Source organism: Monodelphis domestica, chromosome 5, assembly GCF_027887165.1.
Source record: "Monodelphis domestica isolate mMonDom1 chromosome 5, mMonDom1.pri, whole genome shotgun sequence".
Taxonomy (NCBI): Eukaryota; Metazoa; Chordata; class Mammalia; order Didelphimorphia; family Didelphidae; genus Monodelphis; species Monodelphis domestica.
Window position 1 is genome coordinate 287,318,818 of NC_077231.1, and position 17,216 is coordinate 287,336,033.

Below are 17,216 nucleotides of genomic sequence, written 5' to 3' on the forward strand. Positions count from 1 at the left end.
CAGCAGAGATGTAAAGAAAGTACCAGAACTACTGACTGATCTGAATGATCTCTGCCCGTTCTTTGTTAGCACTGCTCATGAGCCACAAAATCATTGAAAGTTGGGTAGGGGGAGAGAGAAGGAAATATCCCATACTGTTGACCAATGGAATAAATAGTCTCTAAATAAGGAGGTGTTAGGAAGACCTGAAGAACAATGACCCAAGAACATTGTCTAATGGATCAACATCAGAAACAGACCTGGTTTTATCTATGGAAGTTACCCTAAGGATGCATTAATTGGGTGCAGTTAGATGGCTTAGTGGATAGAGAGCCAGGCTTAGAGATGGGAGGTCCTAGGTTCAAATCTGACCTCAGACTCTTCCTAGCTGTGTGACTCTGGGCAAATCACTTGATCCCCATTGCCTAGCCCTTGCCACTCTTCTGCCTTGGAATCAATAAAAAGTGTTGATTCTAAGATGGAAGGTAAGGGTTTTTTTTTGTTGTTGTTTTTTAAGAAGAAAAAAAAAGATGCATTAACATCTGTTTTGTGGCTGCATCCTAGTGACTGTTGGGTTTCTCTGACTTAGAATGTTAAGTTCCTTGAGAGAAGAGCAATATTGCTCTTCTTGAATCTATAGTACTGAGCAAGGTGCTTTTCAAATAAGCCATCCTTTATCTATTCCTTTCTTCTAGACTAAAGACTATGATGAACACATTTCATCTAATTTCCCCAAACTGTTAAGCACATTTGAAAAATGCTATTTCTTGATCCTTATGGAAATACTCAAAGTCATAGTATAAACAAATTCTTTTACACCAACAAAAAATCCTAGCACAAAAGCCATCAGATTTGTTTTGCACAGTCTATGACTGGCACAGATGCAAAGAGTTTCAGAGGTCTAGGTGGGAGGGGCTCCAAGAAGAAGAACAGCTTGTTAGATCTCTGTGGATGCCCCTTAAGTCTCTGACATTAGGAGAGCCCACATCTTGAACCCTGTCATGAATGACTGATTCTCTCATCTCAGTTTCTGTTTCTCCTTTCAATCTCCCTGATTGATTTTGATCTCCTGGGGTGTCCACTTTGCCCAGCCCTCTTGGTTTCTGTTGCAAATATCTCTTCACTTTCTGTAGGAACTACATCCTTTTCATGCTCCTTCAGTGGATACTTGGGCAACAGTCATACCAATTCTCACTCTGAAAAGATTTTCAGGTCTAGAGGTAGAAGACTGCTCTATGCTTATCTGGTCACCAACCTGAGCTGCCCAGTGCCAATGTAAACTTAGCTCTATCCACACCAAGTTGCAACATATGATGCTAAAAGCCTTTAATTTTGGACCAAGATAATATCACCATTAAAGCCTTACAGGCTGTAATTCACAGACAGGTGCGCTGTGACTCACTGGCATGTACCAAGGTAATATAATTTGGCCCACAGTTTAAATAAATATGTGCCTGGCACCCATGGAATTTACAATAGAATTTTATTCTGTTTTTTTTTAAATCTTGTTTTGTTTTCTACTTGTCCTGAGGCATTCAAATATATAAATAAAAACTCTTTTTTTCTATAATATTTGAGGAAACCTACCTATAACAAATGTCACAGGCAAGAACTGGCCCTCAAAGCCTTTTTTTAGTTCACAATACTTTCTCTGTTAACAATTTCATTCCTTCCCAGACTTCCAAATTGGTCCTTCCAATTCAACCTTGTTATAAGAGTTACTGTGAGGATCAAATGGGATAAATTAAATAAAAACTTTTGAATAAACTCAGCTCAGGCTCTCCAATGAAACCAAATCAGAGTCAAGTTTAACTAAAGAGGATTAAAATTACCTGACTTTCCTAGTTCAAAAAATTGTATGCATTTTGTTTTTCAGGAAATTTGGCCTGATCATCCTTTGAAATCTAAAGTCTGATCAAGTTTTCCAAATTTTATTTTCAAAATTTTAAACACTTCTTTTCTGTTGCCAAGACATTTAGTATCAGATCTGGAAACAAGAACCAGTTGTTTCTTAGCCATTACATTATGCTATTGAGTTCAAACTAGCCTAAAAACTGGAGTTTCTACACTGAGGAACAATAAGGTACACCATTTTCCTAAATGAATGTGATGAAATGGATACATCCAAGCCATCCCTCCATCCCCTCAAATACACCTCAAATGGGTTCCTGTCACACTTTCTACAAACTTCCCTCTGCCACCACCAAAGTCATATTTTGAGAGTAAAAACAGGGAGAGACAGAAAGACCGAGTACTTCTCTCTCCTCTAAGCTTCTGGAGAATTTGACTTTCCTCCCACCAACCACTTTTCCATTTGGGTCCCAGGTCTACATCTTCAGTTGCCATTTGAATATTATCTCCCTGAATCCTGACTCCGTTAACCCTTGGACTTGCCCCACAGAAGTATCCTAATTAGCTTCCTTCAGTTCTGCTCCTACAATCTTCCTTTGGCTGTTTCCTTTAGAGGAGCTTCAGGGGATAAAAAGGTGGATAAGACATGGCCCCGGGGAAGTGGGATTCTTCCACAACCCTGTTGGCATCGCCTGCCCACCAGGGACACTTCAATGTTGGAAAAACTTAACATTCCTTTTATTAATCTTCCCCATCCCCTCTTGTATTGTTACTATTTTAAACTCTAACCCATCTTATTATCCTATCTGCCCATCAATTCATGGAGGGAGAAGTCACTTGTCCCCTCTACATTCATATTCTCTTTTCATCATGATGATGGCTTAGTGATATCATTACTGTGTGAACAAATGCCATTCTGGTGGGAGAGTGAGAAAAGGATGACTGTACCTGTGGGCCAGTCGGTCCTCGTCGGCCATGCCTTGGCTAGAAGGGGAGAAAAAAAGCATAAAAAAACCCATAAGTAAACAGAAACACATGCATATATACACACGTGTATACATATCTATACGTGTATAAATGCCTACACTCATACACTCACATATAATTCATATACACTAAGTGTATATATTCATATATATATACATGTAAATATATAAAAATGAACAATATCTAGACAAATCTAAACACAAAGTTTTAATCTATCTTTCTAAACTGGATCAAATGGACCAGTTTACCACCTCTTTGGGGTATCCTTCCCTTTCTGGAGACTCATCTTATTGATATCCCTTAATATGGATGGACTCCTGAATGTCTCGGTCCACTGGAGTTGAGATTTTTCAAGTCCAAGAGATCCACCAGTCTCCGTTTCCTCTGTAGCTGAGATTACAAGGATGCCCAACCCTACTCAGTTTCCATATTTCTTATAGTGGATTTATATCAGCAGGTAGGGAACTATCTTCAGATAGAATTTAATCATTCAGGTGTGTCCTGGGATAGCTCCCAAGTCCTGCTCACAGGATCCTGGGATCATTGATTTAGAGCTGGAGGAACATTAAAGAACAGCTTTATTTTATAGGAGATCCAGATGGATTGAGACCCAAATCCAAAAAAAATGAGACCCCAAATCATACAATGATGGTGGAGCTGGGATACAAACCCTGGTTCTCTATCTCCAAAAGCCCCTATTTTCTCATCCCCAAACTAGCAATATCACCACCAAACCTTTTCCAAATTAGCTAGTCCAAGGCATGTTTTGGGGCCAAAGCCATAGTGAGAGCATTTGGAAATTCTGGTTTCAGGAGGAGTACATAGGTATGGCATGCCCCTCAGAGAAAAGAGTTTGGGAGAAATTTTTTAAAAAATGAAATAGAGGAAATTCTTTTTTTTCACATTTAAAGTTGTCACACAAAAGGAGTGTTTACTGATAGACAATTTCCTATTTGATGTTAGAGAGGAAAATGATCACTAGCTTCAAAATGTTCTCAGAGAAATCCTATTTCCATCATGAGGGACACCATCTCCAGCTCTTGAAAAAAAAATCCATTTTAGCCAGTAATTCCTCTTGATTCCATACTGGAGCTGTTCACAGATTGCAAAAATGGACTGAAATCGATTTCGTCGTTTTATATTTCACCAGGCCAACCAGCAAAAAACCTCAATTATTGGTGTTGTGGCCAAAAGGCAGCGAGCCAGAGGGAAAGGGACGAGCAGCCAAGGGCTTGGAGAATCAGGCACAGCAGATAATCAGTCCCCGAATAACAGAACTTTGGCTACATTTGCTCACTGTGGATTGGCAGGTGGGAGGTGGTGGTGCCTGGGATGGAAGGAAGGTGGCCAAATCGATTCAGTTTTATCCAAAGCAATGTAACCTGCTTAACTAGAAAAACAAGACAAAACAAAACAAAACACAAACAAATCCAATACTATTCGAAGACACTAGCCAATAAAGACGACTCAGCTGACTTCAGAAAACAAAAATGCCATCTGGTCACACCGATATTTTTTTCCCCTCTAAGGAGCTATGAAAGGTTTCCTATTAATACCTTCATTCTGTCTTTGGGCCAAAGTTAAGGTTCTTAGTAGCAATAATTATAATGACTAATATTTCTAGAGCACTTTACACAGGCATCATCTCATTTGAATCTCACTACCACACAATGAGGCAAGTGCTACAGGTAGTAGCACTTCTATCAAGGAAGCCACCAAAAAAGGCAAAGATACCATCATACAACTGATAAACTTAAATTCACATTCATTGCTCTGACAGTCAGCAAGTGGACAGCTAAGTGGCCCAATGGATTGAAAGCCAGGCCCAGAGATGGACGGTCCTGGGTTCAAATATGACCTCTGATACTTCCTGGCTGTGTGATCCTGGTCCAGTCACTTAACTCCCATTGCCTAGCCTTTACTACTCTTCTGCCTTGGACCCAATACACTTTTTTTAAAAAACCCTTCCCTTCCATCTTGGAATCAATACAGAATCAATACTGTGTATTGGTTCCAAGGCAGAAGAGTGGTAAAAGCTAGGCAATGGGGGGTTAAAGTGACTTGCCCAGGGTCACACAGCTGGGAAGTGTCTGAGGCCAGATTTGAAGCCAGGACCTCTCATCTCTAGGTCTGGCTCTCAATCCACTGAGCTATCCAGCTCCTCCCCTCCAATACCCTATTGTTTCTAAGACAGAAGGAAAGGGTTTAAAAAAAAAAGTCAGCAAATATTTATTGAGTGCCTACAGTGCTAGCATCTTAAAAGAGGCAAAAGATAATTCCTGCCCTCAAAGAGCTCACAGTGTTATGGGGGAACAACATGCAAATAAATATATACAATACAAGCTATATAAAGGATTAAGAGACAGACAGCCCCAGAATCAAGAGAAAAGCTTCCTGTAGAAGAAGGGATTTTAATTGGGGCTTAAAGAAAGCCAGGGAGACCAAGAGTTGGAGATCTGGAGGAAGAGCATTACAGGCAGGGGGACAGCCAGAGAAAATGCTGTGAGCTGAGAAAAGGAACAGCAAGATGGAAGTCAACTGAAAGAAAGAAGCTGGGTTATGAAGGGCTTTGGATACCAAATAGAATATTTTGTATTTGATCCTGGAGTTTATTGAGCTGTCTACTACTGTAGGCTATTACCTCTGCTTTATAGCAATAAAACTAAGAAGATCCAGAACAAGTTTACTGATTTAACCACTTAACTTGAGGTCCCTCAGAAAGTCAGTGGTAGGATTCAAGCTCAGGACTGTCATTAACACAATCAAATTGTAAAGGAAATATATCAACGTTAAAGAAGGCCACAAATGGAATAATGTGCTACATTTGTGTAGCACCAAGGTCAGCCTTAAGAGAGGGTAGAGGAGGGTTACCTAAATGCTTCATATAGGAGGGCTTCTGGGAAGGATTCTTTGGCCCTAAATATCTTCCCTTTTGATTTATTATACCCCAAATTCCATCATTAGAAATTCATATCTTGAAAGTCTTTTAATATTCAGGAGTAATTTGTTAAAATAGAAATATCTTTGAGAGATGTGAGACCTTCAATGTTAATCATCAAATCTTAAATGAGGGCTGACAGCAGGGCTCAGGGAATGGTACAGGCAATTCAGGAGTAATGGAGAAAGGGAGCATCTTTCAGGAAGAGAAAGAAGGGTTTCTGAGAGGGGAGATGGAGTGCAGGGTCACAGAGACAGCTCAGACACTCACAACTGGGTGAACTTGGGCCAGTCTCTCCTCTCCAGCTGTGGACCCTGCTATCCCTAAACTTATTCCTTTTCACCAATTTTACTTAAGCCTGGCTCCTTGTAGTCTTCATACATTCCAGGGGCTCCCTATAATATTCAGGATTAAAAACAAAATCTTCCATTTGGCATTCAAAGCCCTTCATAATCTAGCCCCCTCCTCTAACACCTTACTTCCAACACATACTCTAATGCCATGGCACTGGACGCCTGGCTGTTCCATGAATAAGATCTCTCTTGGCTCCAGGCATTTTCCTTGGCTTCCTCCCCATCCTCCCATGCCTGGAATGTTCTCCTTCCTCATCTTCAAATTCCAAAATCCTCTCTTCTACAAAAGCCTTTTTAAAACACTCTTCATTCTAGTGCCTTCTCTCTCTTAATTCTTTCTAATTTATTCCACATAAGCTTGCTGATCAGTCATTTTCAATTGTGTTGAACTCTTCATGACTTCATTTGGGGTTTTCTTGGCAAAGATACTGGAGTGGTTTACCATTTGCTTCTCCAACTTATTTGACATGAGGAAACTGAGGCAAACAGGGTGAAGTGATCTGGCCAGATTTGAATTCGGGAAGATAAATCTTCCTGATTCCAAGCTTGGTGTGCTACCTGCTGAGCCCCTGAGCTTTGCTTCTCCATAATTGTTGGCTTCTTGTTCCCTCATTGGATTATGGGCTCGTTGAGAGAAGGGACTGTCTTTTGACTCTCTTAATAATCCCAGCACTTAGCACAGTCCCTGGCACCTCCTGAGTGCTTAATAAATGTTTATTGACCATTCTTGACAGAACCAAGACTCCTGGACTCCTTCTTCCAAGCCTACCCTTGGAACCAAAGGAACCAAATAGGTAGTCCTAGCTTCCTGCCAAGAAGGAAAGTGCAAGCGAATAAGTGCGTGAGCATATGGATGGGGACCCTGAAAGGCATACTTTGGTCTCTCCAAGCCAAATGGCTCAGATCTTTAGGATTCATACTATTCTACCAGAGTCCAAGTATGACTACATGCTGTCCTGGAACATCTGCCAAGACCTGGGACTCCGGATCCTGAGAAAAAGCAATCATTTCTTTAGATAGAAAATGTCAGTTCTAATCATACTCCATCTAAGAAGCAAACCCATTCATATTCCTGCTTTGTTCTCCTTGGCCTCATTAGATGAAAAGGTCAGTGCATGATGAACAGTCCTTTCCACCCTAGTTAGAAGTGAAACCTGCCCTTTGGCTACACAGACCACAGATGTCCTTTGCCATCTGCCATAATAACGAATAATAGTGCTTCCTCTTAGCTGCACAGTCTCATTCACGATGTGCCCATCCATCGCAGGCACTGCCATTTGTTCACCAAGAATGCCTTCTTTCCTTGGGGGTTTCTCAATCCTCGGCTGCAATGCCTTCCTGTTGGAGGTCCATGTTTCAATAACTCACTAGAAACATCCCTTCTGTTGGCTCTTGCCAATTACATCGCTTTAGTGCGTCAGTAACTCGTGCAGTCCTGGGCACCATCTTTCTTCACAAATACTCAACACAATGGTGGCCCATTTTAGGACCCGGTTTTATCCAACGTGACATGCAAGTGCCATTGATCAGGACTGCCCCCCAAGAAGCTGGCTGTGATGCCTAAAGGGGGCGAAGGACAAGCAGTCAATAAAGATGCTGCTTGGCCCCTGGAGAAAGCTATTGCTTCTATGAGATCAGCTTTTCCTCTTCCCATAGGCTGTGTAATACTGCCTTATGGACAATATTCTTTAAGTTGAGAATGTTTTCCAGGGGTATGTAAGAGAGTCACGCCCTTTAGGATAGGAGATGATTAGCTAATGCACTATTTTATATCCATAGTTGCATTAATGAAATGGTTTTTTCCAGAGGCCCCAAAGCTCTGAACATTTCAGACTTTTTTCTTCCTCCCTCCTATGAATTCATTTTTTTTTTTTGCCATACAAAGTATAGGAGGATGTTTTTCTCCCGAGGTGATGAGGCCGGTCCCAATATCATCATCTGACTGAGGAAGGAACTGTAAGTTGAGCAAAATAGATTTAATCAAAACTCATGCCCAACTTTTTAATTTTGTTAGCCTTTTAGGAGAAAAGGCATAATTACTTAGGAAAAGAGTCCTGGAAATATACTAAAAAGTGCTAGAAAACATATTAACACGAGAAAGAAAGAATCTAATTTGGAACCTAGTGTGAAATCAGAATATAGATGTACCTCATTAATCATCCCCCCCCATATTTTTCCTTGGCCCTTTTACAGTCTCTGAGTTTGGCTAAGTGGTCAAGAGGGGGTCTTATAGGCAATCTCCATACCTCAAGGCCAGAGTGTTAATGAGAACAAACCCCCCAAACTTGGCTTTCAAACAGACATCCCTCTCCACCTGGGGATGTGTTTTGAGGGATGCAGAATAACACAGGATAGGGAATGCTGGCTTTGGGGTCAGAAGACCTGGGTTCAAATTCTTGCTCTGCTGCTACAGACGACTTGTGTGACCTTGAATAAATCACTTCTCTATTCTAAAGCCTCCATTCCTGTAAAATGAAGGGATGGAATGAAAAATGCCTTTTTTATTTCCCTTTCCTGTTCTAAGCCTCAGAGTGAGTCTAGAGTCATTGTGGTATACCTAAAAGTCTAATTTGGACTCAGAATGTGGCATGACATCTGTGAGGACCTTCTGTGGTCTGCCTAAGCCTCCTGGGATATTTTCTCCCTTTGGAGGCGATTCCTGTTGTCACCAGGTTAGGAGGATTCTCGGATGATCGAATGCCACTATTGCTCTCAGAGCTTTCTATCATCAGTTCAGGCCAACCAAGGCAACGAGTCATAATGGAGAACCATAAGTCCCCTCTCCCAGATTAGAACCAACCACCGCAGTCACAACGGAGGCCATTAGAAAGTTTGGTTTCCACTCTAGGTGGGTTCTTACCGTGTTTCCTCGGGAGCCTGGAGATCCTGGTATTCCTAGCTGTCCTCTTGTACCCTGTCAAGGAAACAAGTAGTTTCACATTAAGACAAGAGCAAACCTTTTCCCACACTTTATTTTTTAATCAATTTGTAAGGAAACCAGAGAAGCCAAGAGGGTCACATGTGAGAAGCTGAGGGAGGGGTTCTGCCCTTTTGCAACGCATCCCAATGGCCATTCATCAAATGTTCCTTTGAGGAAATGAAGAACAAAGGCAAAAAAATAAAATAAAAATACCAACTGGATGACCGCATTCATTCGCATCTCTCCAATTCATTTTCTGTCCTATATTATGTCATATTAAGTTAAATATATCCTTTAAGACCTTATGTGCATTTTATTGCCATTTATTGCTAATGAAGTATGTTCTCTATCAGTTATTAATATGATCTCTTTTTTTGGCTTCCTACATGTGGGTTATTCATCGGTCATCTGGGACATATTTCTTAGGCCAAGTCCATGTGGTGTCTAAGAGACCACTGATTAACATCTCAAAATAAAGTCCTTCCCAAATGCAAACAGAGTGAGAAAAGATGGCTTATCAGTCTACTTTACCATCCACAACAAGGAAGAGTCATGAAAAGAATTCTTCAATAAAGAAGAATGGAAGGCAGAAACTAGTCCAATATTTCCATTTTTTTTTAAATCCTCAAGAAAGGATAAAATTCTCCAATTAAAAAACTTGGTGAAAATCTGTGCCTGGCAAATCAGCCACAGAGAGATTTATCTCGAGCATCTGAGGAGTCAAGCTGTCCCGGTTCATGCTCTTGCTATCATGTAACAAGAAAGATATTTTGTTCTTTTTACAATGTGCTTCCCCAAAGTGTTGGAAGGCGAGAGAATTCTCCTGTTGGCATTAGTTACATCCAATGTCCCCGTATTTTAAACTGGGAAAGAGACATTCCCATTTAATAGACAAATATACCCATGGGAAGGTTAGTCAAGACATTCACTCCTGGTCCAAGGGAGGACCTCAAGACAATCACCTGCCCTCCCGTATGCCAGGAGCCAACTGAAAGGGATGTTTCAGCTGTTGTATAGTTAGATTTTTGTATATTAAACAAACTGGCCTCTGATCATGGAATTCTTTCTCTCCAGTTTTTTATGTCCCATTCCCTCATGTTTAAGCTTCACGGTTGTCTTGTGCCATTTTACAAAAACAGTTTCAAATTTCCACATAATTACTTGTTTCCCCCTTTCTCCTTTTGGGCCCTTGGGTCCGTCTCTGTTATTGTCTGATCCAGGGTTGCCCTAGGAAAATAAAAGACAAAATTGTCAGCAGCTTTTGATAAAAGAAAAGGCAATTTTTACATCATTTCTCCTTGGGTATTTCACAAGAATTTGAGCCAAAAAAAGAAAGAATTTGGCAATTGAAATCCCACCGACTTAAGAGCACAAGTACAGTAAAGTAGACAAGTTGTTTCAAAGTTCTCCCTTGCCCATATAGAGCCTCCTGGCCTTTCATGGCTCCTTGGAGGCTTCAAGGAGGGAATAAAGATCAAGGATTTGGCTACTGATATTGGTGATATGAACAGTATTATTACTATTATTTTTTAAACCCTTATCTTCTGTCCTTCAGGCATCTCTTTCTACCACTGATCCACCTGGCTGCCTCAAACCCTATTACTCATTTGTTCATTTACTTTAAACCTTTACTTTCTATCTTAGAAAGGATACTAATATTAGTTCCAAGGCAGAAAAGCAGTAAGGATTAGGTAATGGGGGTTAAGTGACTTGCCCAGGATCACACAGCTAGGAAGTATCTGAGGCCAGATTTGAACCCAGGACCTCCCAATTCTAGGCCTGGCTCTCTATCCACAAAGCCACCTTGCTGCCCTCCAAATAGTCTTATTCTTTTTTTTTTATTTTAATTTTTTAATTTTAAAACCCTCACCTTCCGTCTTGGAGTCAATGCTGTGTATTGGCTCCAAGGCAGAAGAGTGGTAAGGGTATTTGCTATGGGGGTCAAGTGACTTGCCCAGGGTCACACAGCTGGGAAGTGTCTGAGGCCAGATTTGAACCTAGGACCTCCCATCTCTAGGCCTGGCTCTCAATCCACTGAGCTACCCAGCTGCCCCCCAAATAGTCTTATTCTTGAAGGGTCAACCAGACATGGCTAAAGCTATGCTTCCCTCTGACCCTCTCCAGCTTCTCCTCTTATTTACTGCTTCCTTTTAAGTCGCCTCCCTTCCCCTCCAGGTCTATCCTGTCTGACATCTGGAAAAGGGAACAAGTAGGTGTTCTTCCTTGCCCAAGTGGGGAGACCCTGTTGGCTCTCGAAGGCATCCTGTTGGGAAGGCATTATCTCAGGTGCAGGCATACCTCATGAGTCACAGACCTGCCCACACACTCTTCTCTTCTCCCGCCATACTTCCTATTGCTAAATTCTCCTTGCCAAAGCTCTCTTGTTTTAAGACCCGCTGAACAGGTAACCAAAAGAAGCCAAATACGTTAAAAAAAATCAACCCATCAGCAGGTATACACTTTTTTTCCTCCAGAAACTAGCCAGAATCTCTTTTTCATGTTTGCTAGTGTAATTAATTCCCCTTAACTTCCCTGGAACTATGAGTGGCAGAGGAAACCATGTCTACACGATGCCAAAACAACCCATTGGTTTGATCAATTCTGTCAAAGTAGTCATAATTCCCTTGGAAAAATAAAATAAAACCAGTTGTTTGGCTCAGCTGTTCAGTTGTTTGACTGAATTTGGTGGCCAATTTGGCCCATCTGGTAAACCCAAGTAGACACCATATTAGTCAGTCAACAGATATTTGCTGAGCACACACTGGGACATAATCACTTCTAAATAACAGATGTGGGTCTAAAATGGTGGTTGAAAAAAATCAGTCAATTCTTTAAAGAATATACTTTAAATGTGCTAGGGGAATACATTAGTAGAGGGGATTCAGAAGTGAAGCATTTAGTAAATCCAAGAATTACCTTCAAATTTGTCTTTATCTTTCTGAGTTTGAATTTTGGTATATCAAGTTTTCTTAAAATAGGGTAACTTCAAGGGTAGCTGGGTGGCTCAGTGGATTGAGGGCCAGGTCTAGAGATGGAAGTCCTGGGTTCAAATCTGACCTCAGATACTTCCTAGTTGCATTACCTGGGCAAGTCACTTTACCCCCATTGCCTAGCTCTTACTGCTCTTCTACCTTTATTCTAGAAGGTAAAGGTTTGAGAAAAATTGGATAACTTCTATTTTGAGAGAGATGAGTAGAGAGGGATAAAACCAAGGATTTGAGTTCATTTCCCACTGAAGAAACACCCATTTTACCAATGCAGATTGGTACCTGCTTTGCCACTCATCAGTCTAAAGAGCTTGCTTGGGGGCACTAAAAGGTTATAGGACTTGTCCAGGGTCACACTGCCAATATGCATCAGGTACTTGAATTTGGACCAGTGGTTCTCAAAGTGGTTCTCAGATCCCCTCAGAGGGTTTATGAGGTCAAAATCATTTTCATAATGATACAAAGATACTTATTTTTAATAGGAGAGTATATTCCATATAGACAATAAATTTGGGGGGTCCTAAATAATTAAGTATCTAAAGGGATTCCCAGACAAAAAGTTGAGAATATCAATGCTCAATATCATGCTGCCTCTTGCTACAAACTATAAACATGTGTGTGGGAATTTATCAATAAAGGAAATATAAAAATACTTAGAAAATTTGGATTGATAAACCATGTACATGAGTCAGTCCTAAGCCATGTGCTTAAAGAAAGAGTAATTCAGGGGCAGGTGGGTTGCACAGTGGACAGAGCACCATATCTGGAGTTGGAAAGGACCTGGGTTCAAATCTATGTTAGATACTTCCTAGCTGTTTGACCCTGGGCAAGTCACTTAACCCCCACCACCTAGCCTTACTGCTCTTCTGCCTTAAAAATGATACTTAGAATCTAATAAGAAGATAAGGTTTAAAAGAAAGAAAGGGCAACCCCAAGGAGACAGGTGCTAGAAAATACTTCTCCCATTGGGCACCTGAGGAGAACACTAGGTCCTACATGATCATGGATGGCACTGGGAACTTTAATATGTGTATATGTTAAGTCTCCTTCCATACTCCCCTCCCCTCCATCCAGAAGAATGTTCCAATTCTGAGGATTTTTTTCCTATCTTTTTGTGTGGTATCTAGAGGATGCTATTTCAAGGAAAGAAGGGATGAGCAGAATTGATATATTTAATGGCAGAACCTGGAAGGAAAGCTTGGGCTCAGAGATACTTGGAGCTGGAAGATATCCTAGAGGACCTCATTTTTCAGAGGAAGAAACTGAGGCCCCAAGGAAGTCAAATGATGTGCCCCAAGTCACCTAGATAGTAATCAAGGACTTGAACCCAAGTTCTCTGACTCCTGAGGTAATGCTCTTCCAACAATGTCATGTTGACTTCAAGGAGGGTCAGGGAAATGGGGGGGAAATATTCCTACCATATAGAACTGCTGGCAGATTTGAGTTTAAAACTTTTTTTTAAAACCCTTACCTTCTTAGTATTAGTTGTAAGATAAAAGAGCCATAAGGGTTAGGCAATCAGGTTTAAGTGACTTGCCCAGGGTCACACAGCTAGGACGTATCTGTGGTGAGATTTCTAAACTCATGAAGAAGAGTCTTCCCAATTCTAAGCCCAATGTTGTATATACTGTGCCACCTAGCTGCCCCCAAACACTACAGACCAAATAACTGATTTTGCTGTATTTTCTTTGACACAACAGTCAATAATGAGCATTATGGGCTCCCAACGTGAGAACCCAAAAGGCCAAACTGACATGGGAACATGGCACTCTACCAATATGTGTTTACATTTCCCAGAAATTATGCTAATGGAACACATGGCTTTGAATAACCCATTCACATATGTGCCCTCTGCACACACACGCCAGCAGAAGTTCCATCGGTTCTGCTCTGCTCCCATCCTTTCACTGAAATAGAAATCCACAAGTACCACCCACAAAGACAGGCAGCATAATCAATGTTGGGATGTCTTTCTGAGTGGGGTGCTGGGAAACAAGGATGAGGCTCAACACATGTGGTAAAGTTAGAGTTTAGAGAAATATTAATGCCCCGGAGGGCTGTCTTCTCAAATCTCTCTCTCTCTCTCTCGTCAGCTTGAACATTCAAGAATTTAGTGACATTCAGGAGATTCAGGTGGTACAACATACAAAGGAATTTAAAATTTCCCAATTGTTCAACTGGGAAGAATTACCATTGACCCAAGTTGATACGTTATCAAAAATAAACGTCTGGTTTCTCTAGGTGGAAAAGGGAAATCTCTCTATTAATCTATCTGAACACAAAAGCCAGATTCTTCCAGGACATGAACAATTTCTTGTTTCTAAATTAGGCACCTTGGGGAACTTCTTGAAAAAGAGGAAATGCCAGAATAATAGGATTAAAAGGAAATAAAATTATATTGAAATACAATATTGAAAAGTATTAAACGTTTTTAAATATTAAAAACAAATTCATGGATCCCAGGTTAAGAATATCTCATGTAGGGGGAGCTAGATGGCTCAGTGAATAGTGCCTGACCTGGAGTCAGGATGATCTGGTTTCAAATTTGGCCTCAGATACTTCCCAACTGTGTGACCCTGGGCGAGTCACTTAACCCCAATTGCCTAGTCCTTATGGCTCTTCTGTCTTGGAATTGATGATAAAATGGTAAAGGTTAAAAAAAGACTCTCTCATGTAGAGAAGGTACTAAATACTTTTAAAAATTAATTCATTCAAACATTTATTAAACATCTACTATGTGCCTGGCACCATGCCAGTGTAGGAGACACAAAGCTAGAAATCACAAACAGAATTACCCTCGGGGAGTTTACATTCTATTTATTAATTAGTATCCATTTTGTAGCACTAATTCCTTCTCTTCATCAAATAGATGTCTGGTGTTTGAAGGGCTCTATCATCTGTCTCCCAATTAACTTTCTGGTCTTATTTTATTTTATTCTCCTTCCCAACACATGCCATTCCATTCACCAACTCTGTAAGTGTTCTGCCATGTTTTTTTCATGTCTGCCAAGAAACAGAATTTTTTGTTCCCTTCAATGAAGACTCAGAAACTACCTCCTCCTCCATGAAGTCTACTCGGATTCCCCTCACTTATTAAGCCTTTTTCCTTCTTGAAATTATTCAGTATTGTAAAAAAGAAATAGTTTTTGAACAGTTTTTAACAATTTTTCCATCTAAATATTTTATTTTTTTAACTCGCCAATTTATTTTTACAGTATTTAATGGACAGTTTCCATGTTCCACCCCCCTCTGTGCTAGCCCGACACTACTGGAATGCAAGCCTCCTGAGAGCAGACACTTCTTTGTTTTGCTCTGGTTTTGTATCCTTAGTGCATGGTGCTTGGTACTTAAAAGGAGAGCAGTAAACTTTTATTACATACCATTATTATTTTATTATATTGTAATTATTTTATTAAGTACCATTAAATACCCAAATATTAAATAAAATGCTAGATATTGTGCTAAAAGTTGGAGATAGGAAGGGAAAAGATAATTCTTGCTCTCAAGAAGTGGATATGTGGGGCCAATAAGCAAACTAAGTACATCCAGAAACACTGCAGATGGGATTAATCTGAAATAATCCAGACAGAAGGCACTAGAATTAAGGAGACTCTTCATAAGCATCTGTTGAATGGAAATATCCATTTTTATGAATAATCACTGTACCCAATTCTTTCTCCCACCAACCCGCAACTATATTTCAAGAAATGTCATCAGAACTTAAAACATGATTTCACAGTTCACTAAAGTTTGAACAGTTCCTCATGACCTCAAGGGGCTCATGCCAATGAGATTCCTGTGACTCCCATCATCCCATTAGGTGTGACCTCTTATGCTGGTATTTGCCTTTATGCCATATCTCCCCAGGGAGGTTATCAGCGCCCTGGTGTGCTTTTAAGCTCTGCATCACCAGCACCCAGAACAATCTGCATTTTGTAAGTGCTTAAAAAATTACGATAATAACTTATAAGTCTGGAGGCAGTGGAGGAAATTGGGCTCAGACATTTTTAATGGAGTGAGAATCATAAAAAGTCAAGAAAGATGGATTGAGCTTCCATGGAGTCAGCACTTTGGGCTCCTCCCTACCAAGTCACCATATTAATTTTAGTAATAACTCTTTAAGATGCATAAATAAATACATAAAGCATATAATAAATACAGATAATGAGAACAATAAATATTATCCATGTCTTCCTTAAGAAAGGTAATCAAGTTTTTTCTTGACTAATATTTTATAACAAACAAACAACCCCTATAATGAATAAAGTTTCTCTACGTATTGATGTAGCATTCACTCTTTGCAAGGCTTAATCTCATAGCAGGCTCAATATATGTTTTTGTTAACTCATACATTTTTTCAGCCTCGCTGTCACTTTGCCCAAGTTTTGACCTGAGTAGGACAGGCTCTTGCCAGGAGTCCTTCCTTTAAGAGCCCCAGATCAAGAAATTGCTATGTACTCTCTCATGTCAGATGTTGAGACACTTTGTTCTGCCAGCCCTAGGGCTTTTAAAAGAAACAACAAACGCTTATCTTCCATCTCAGAATTAATACTAATTATTGGTTCCAAGGCAGAGTAGCAGCATGGACTAGGCAATGGGGTTGCCCAACATCACATAGCTAGGAAGTATCTGAGGTGAGATTTGAACCCAGGACCTTCTATCTCCAGGCTCTCACACTTGGCATGAGACATCTGCTTTCCAGTGGAGAGTCATGAAGCCATCACCCTAGTCCAATCCTCATCAGCTTCCTAACTGGTCTCTCTGCCTCAAATGGATCCCCTCTGATCCATCTCCCCCACCGCCTCTGATAGGATTTTTCTAATGCCCACCTCTGGTCATGCCATTCTCCTGCTCAATAAACTTTAATGTCTCCCTTTTACCTCTCAGGACAAACATAAGCTCTTTGTTTGACCTTTAAATCTCTTCATGGTCTGATTTCTTCCTACCTTTCCAGTCTTTTTACACTTCACTCCTTTGACTCCTCCCCTTGCACTGTGGTCCTAGCAATACCATAAATGACCTGCCATCTCTGCACCAATGATGCTCCATGTTTGCAATGTCCTTCCCCACCATTGGAGCATCTCAGCTTCCTTCAAGATTTGGTTTACATCCTACCTTCTGCGTGAAGCTTTTCTTCATCGTCATCCCCCCAGCTCCCAGTGCCTTCCTCCTGCCTCCAAGTACCATGTGAATGTGTGTGT

General features: G+C 40.6%; 1 protein-coding gene across 1 annotated transcript in view; it reads right to left on the bottom strand.

Annotated features, from left to right (window-relative positions):
* Positions 1–17,216, bottom strand: part of COL6A6 (collagen type VI alpha 6 chain) — a 157,307-nt gene that overhangs the window by 58,307 nt on the left and 81,784 nt on the right. The window contains exons 19-21 of the mRNA XM_056800677.1: positions 10,190–10,255; positions 8,969–9,022; positions 2,779–2,814 (exon numbers count right to left, since the gene is read on the bottom strand). Of these exons, the coding sequence (XP_056656655.1) occupies positions 2,779–2,814; positions 8,969–9,022; positions 10,190–10,255 (156 nt within the window). The remainder of the gene's footprint in view (positions 1–2,778; positions 2,815–8,968; positions 9,023–10,189; positions 10,256–17,216) is intronic.